Source organism: Myotis brandtii, unplaced genomic scaffold (assembly GCF_000412655.1).
Source record: "Myotis brandtii unplaced genomic scaffold, ASM41265v1 scaffold469, whole genome shotgun sequence".
NCBI classification, from domain to species: Eukaryota; Metazoa; Chordata; class Mammalia; order Chiroptera; family Vespertilionidae; genus Myotis; species Myotis brandtii.
In genome coordinates this window covers 198,357-203,482 of record NW_005367911.1, presented here as the reverse complement: position 1 = coordinate 203,482, position 5,126 = coordinate 198,357, and the positions used below count along the sequence as shown (strand labels likewise).

Genomic DNA, 5,126 nt, shown 5'->3' with positions numbered 1-5,126 from the left:
GCTTTCCTCTGCCAGCTCCTGATGATGTCATTTCTGGTCTCTGCCCATGGCCTCAAAGCCAATAACTGGCCAGGTCTCCTCTCCTGGATCCCTCCCTCCCTCCCCTCTCGAGCCAGTCCTAGTATGTCCATCATTGACATCTCAGTGAGACAAATATTTTTTAACTAAAAAGACATAGAATTAGGGACATTTTTTTTTCTTGTGTTATTTTTATTACTATTGACGTATATTGTTTTACCCTGAAAAACAAAACCTCCAAACTTTGATTTTAAAAATTAGGGATGGTTAGTTTATGGTCAAGATTTCTTTATTAACAAAAGAGTTCATCTTTTGTATACAGAACTTTGACTATTCAATAAGCCAGAGGATAAGGAAGCTGAAAGCTAACATTTTACAATGGGAAATAAGACAATGCAGTTTGTATGGGGAGAAAGATTTTTGTTTTTTAGGCAACCATTACATTTGCACCCCTGCCCCCATTCTGAAGATCCTAAAGGGGGCTACCTTGTTCTAGATGACTGCTCCCCCTTTTTGTTGCTTCTACACATTGGTCCATCATCACAGGCGCACCGGAGGATTGCACACAGAGCTGTGATTCTTAGCTCCGCAAGGAAAAAGGTGTGGGCGCTTTGCTCTTTTATTGATTTTATTTTTCCAAGCGTTTTCTTACTAAGTGAATTGACCTCGCACAGTTACCTTGATGTAATCTTAAGAAAATAGATGAAGTATGATTTAGAAAGAAATTACGCATGCTCTAACCAGCCATCTCATTTGGCGATCATTTCCCACCACAGTCGTCCTTTTGGGAGGGGGAGGTGGGGTTCTTTTTACAAGTGAATGATTAAATATACATACAAGAGATCCAAACTCTTGCTGACCTCCCTCTGCGACAGCAGCTGGTACGGGAGATGGAGCGCTGGGGCCGGCAGGGGGTCCCTCTCCAAGGCTTCAGTTGTCCCAGGCTGTTCGGCCATCAGTCCTGGACTGTCACCCCAGAGGACATGGGCAGTCCACACCCATAAACTTAGCAGCTCCTCCCATAAAAGTAGCATTTGTGTGGTACACAGCGGAGGGGCTCAAATGCATCCCGTGGAGAAAAGGGGGGTTGCTTTGTTGTCCCCATTTGCAGTTAATCTTGTGAAAGCACAGGACTCTGCAGCTGGGGAACCTTGCTCTCCCGGGTTCAACATTTCCAGCCCCTTGCCCAGCAGCCCGAGAACACAGGGGACACTTTCCAGCCCTCGGTTCAATAATGCGAGCATCTGGATAGTTTTTCAATCCAGAAGTTGTGGATTTAAAAGGAATACCTGCTCCATTGTTCTGGACGCTGCTCAACAGCCCCAGCTGTATTTCTGAATTAATTTTGAAAAAGCAGGTGGTGTCCTGGGGTCCATTCTCATCCCCCCCGCCCCCCCACAAGTTAAGCCAGTGTGAACGGGCCTGTACAGGACCACAGAGATGTACACCAGGATGTTTTCCCCGCTGTCTTCTTCCAGCCAGTGCTAATACACTTGCCCACCTAACAGCCAACACATTCGGAGGCAGGGATGGTTTCTGATTTGCAGCAGCTGAGTTTCTGTCCTCAGCCCTCCTCACACTGATTTTCCCAGGGGTTTGGGGACAACTCAGGGCCCCCAAAGGCTCAGCTATAGAGCCCAGAAAGGAAAGGTGGTCTCGGTGTGTGTGTGTCTGTCTCAGTCATTTCCTTTCTTGTGAAGCATTAGCTTTCATGAGTCACCAGCTGGTCCCAAGGCTCCTCTCCCAGCAGGCCAGGTGGTGTTCAGACCTGGAGGAGGCCTGGCCGATGTAGGAGGAGGTGGGAGGGGAAGGTGTGGGCAGCAGCCAAGAGACCCCAAGAAGGAGTGTCCCCGGAGTTGCTCCCCGGATTCACTCAGGTCTGACCTGGCCGCTGAATGAGTCACAAGAATTGTGGGAAGAAAAGGCCCTGGGAAAGGGGTAGCTAAGACAGCAATGCTGGACAGAACTTTCTGGAAAACTGCAAGGCTCCCGGAAACACTAGGCAGCTTCATATCCAAGGGTCACTGCAAGATGTGGAAAGGCTGCCCTGGGGTAGGTGGAAGAAGGTGACAGTGGGATTGGGCTGGGGGAGCTGGGTAGGGGCTCCGTCCTCAGTCTTTTATTCTCCATGGAGAATCTCACTCTGAACTTGGAGACGCTGCAGAGTCCCCATCCTCGGGGTCCTGCCCATGAGGGGAGATGGGCTGACCCCCCTTCACACGCTTCCACTTCATCCTTCGGTTCTGGAACCACACTTTGACCTGACAGAGGAAGCAAAGGAGCCGGGTCAAGACAAGGACCACCCCAGCTGATGCTCCAGCTGGCCAGGGGGCAGCTCCCGGGACCCCAGCTCTCAACACTGCTTGTCCCTCCTCACTCCTCCAGAGGCTCCAGGAACAGAGACCAAAGGGAGGACACACCAATCTGCTCAGAGGCCCGCCTTGTGTCTCCAGATAAAAAAAAGTCCTAGGCACACATGGGGGCAGTTTCTACAAGTCACTCGTCATTGGCTCCACCCCCTCTCCCATGCCCCGCCCTTCCTGTGCTACTACCCCCTCCCTCTAGCTTCTGTGACCCAAGGGCCTGGGAGCAAAGGTTGACCAGCCTCATCTTTAGGCACATTTACAAAGCTTAGTAACTCTGCTTTGCACATCTTCTCATCGGAGCTTCATCAAGAGTGGGGTGATGACCTGTTTTACAGATGGAGACCCAGAAGGGGTGGGAGACATGTCCCAAGGGTCACAGGGCTAGGAAGTGGTAGAGGCAGGATTTGAATCTAAGTCTTCTGATTCTAAATCCAGGACTCTGGCAGAGCGCTATCAAATACTATTGTTATTATCATCATTATTATTAGTATACTTTACTCTACGTCAGAGCATGGGTGTGGGTGGAATGCTCTAAGGGAAAGCCCAAACAAAGGGCTAGGAAGTTCTTCTCAGTGTGTGCCCAGGAACCAGCCCCGTACCGGAACCACCTGCAGAACTTATTAGCAATGCAGATCCCAGGCCCCCTCGTTATTATTGCAAAGCCACTCTCTGGAGCTCCCAGATCCACATTCTTTAAACAAGCACCTAGTCCTAGGTGATTCCAATCGCACTTCAGTTTGAGAATAACCAGATCAGAGGCTCCAATGCTGGATGCACGTGAGCATCACCCTGGGGGACCTTTAAAAAACTCTGGTGCCTGAACTCTATTCCAGTCCCATAAAACCAGTCCCATCAGTGTTATTAAAATCTCCCCAGGTGATTCCCAGGTACAGCCACAGTTGAGGTCCATTGGCCTGGGCAGAGGGAGAAGACGTGGAGACTCAGGGAGGGGTGGTGGGAAGGGAGGGGGTGAGAGAGCCAAGGAGAGGAGGGATGCCCAGAAGAGGAGCGGCGTCCCCAGAGCTCCCACCTGCCTCTCGGAGAGGTCCAGGTTCACGGCGATCTCGTATCTCCGGAGCCGCGTCAGGTAGTTGTGGTGAGCAAACTCGGCCTCCAGCTCCCGCAGCTGCTCCTTGGTGAAGGCCGTCCTCTCCTTGCGGGCCTTGCTGCCGCCCTCCGGTTTTCCTCGGTTCTCCTGGTTGTCTGGGGAGAGAGGGCCCCAAACAGGAAGACGTAAACCTCAAGGGCCTCGGTTCCCTTTCTTTGGTCACGAAGCAGCCGGGCAGCCTTTTCCTGTCTCTCTTACTTTGAAAGGATGCTGAGAAAGAACCCACGTTGTCCCTTTATCTTTCCTTCGAGTGTCTTAACCCCCTGAGAAATGGGAAGTTTTTTGGCTCCCAACTTTAGGTGCCAGCTCCCTCACCCCCACGGTTTTCTTCCCAAAGCACAAGAAGCTGCCTTTGGGAATAAAACCCAGCTCACCCCCCAGCTTGGCATTAGTCGTGGGCAAGGTGCTCTAAAACAGGTTCTCTGTCCTCAGCAACATCAACCGTTAGAAATGCAGGTCCTGGGGCCTCACTCACCCCAGACCCACTGAATGAGAGGCTCTGGGAGTGGAGCCCAGAGATCCGTTTTAACAAGCCCTCCAGGTGATTCTGACTCACGGTCAAGTTTACAAACCACTGCCCTGGCCCTGAGATCTTGCTAACAGGGTGTTCTGGTGGCAGCATCAGCAGGGAGCTGGTCAGACTTGCAGGATCTCAGACAGCGCCCACCCCCATGTACTGAATCAGAATCTGCATTTTAGCAAGATCTCTAGGGGCGCTGTGTGCACCTGTCAGTCAAAAAGTGTTGCTTTAAGCTTCTTTTGCCCTTTGACACCTGGAGGAGTCTGGAAAGTTCATCTATGAAGGAGGCTCACTCCATCATAACTGTTAACAGGGTGCAGGGACCAGCACAGTACATGCACCAGTCACTTCATCCTCACAATAACCCCCCTACATGAGTTCTAGTATTAGCCCTGTTTTATAGACCAGGAAGCTAAGCACAGCGAAGTGATGCCAGCTGACCCGAGTGCATCCAAGTACAACCAGTCAGTGAATGGCGGAGGCAGCCATCAAGCCCAGGCAGCTTGACTCACATTCTGTCCAAATGAAACGTAAGTAGGAAGGGTTTACAAACTGCCAAGTACTGAACGAATGAAGGGACTGTATGCTGCTACCTCCGAGCAGGGTAAGAGGGGCTCTCCCTTCGCGTTTAGCGGAGGCGGGTGGAAGGGCAGGAAGGAGAGCACACACCTGCACCGGGAGCCGACAATGGGGGCCGCGTGGCTGGTGCGGGCGCAGGAGCCACCCTTCCTGCAGGCTCCGCGGTTGGGAAGTCTCACTTCCTTGTCCTGGTTTTATAGACCGGCCGTGCCTCGCAGTCGGGGCTTTGCTGAAAGCTGCACCCCAACCCCCTGCCCCTTCGAGGCTGCATCCCCACCTGGTTGTGCGTGTTTTGGGGAAGATCATCTGCTCTCAGAGGCTGAGGCGACCGACGGTGGAGGCCGCCCACCCTCCGGGCCAAGCAGCACCCCCCGCCCCCCGCAGAGGTGGGGACGTAGAGACCCGTCAACCCCGCTTGCTAGTTCCCTTCTCCTGTGTATCAGGATCTTTGTCCTCCGCCCCCTCGTTACTCGGCGGGGAGCCAGGCGTGGCGGCCCCGGGGCGCGGGGAGGCGCCGGGTAAAGCGATTTGGGCG

General features: G+C 52.8%; 1 protein-coding gene across 1 annotated transcript in view; it reads right to left on the bottom strand.

Moving 5' to 3' along the window:
- Positions 1-289: 289 nt before the first annotated feature.
- Positions 290-5,126, bottom strand: part of MEOX1 (mesenchyme homeobox 1) — an 18,918-nt gene continuing 14,081 nt past the window's right edge. Inside the window, exons 2-3 of the mRNA XM_005875656.2 lie at positions 3,415-3,587; positions 290-2,279 (exon numbers count right to left, since the gene is read on the bottom strand). Coding sequence (XP_005875718.1) covers positions 2,157-2,279; positions 3,415-3,587 — 296 coding nt within the window. The 3' untranslated portion in view covers positions 290-2,156. The remainder of the gene's footprint in view (positions 2,280-3,414; positions 3,588-5,126) is intronic.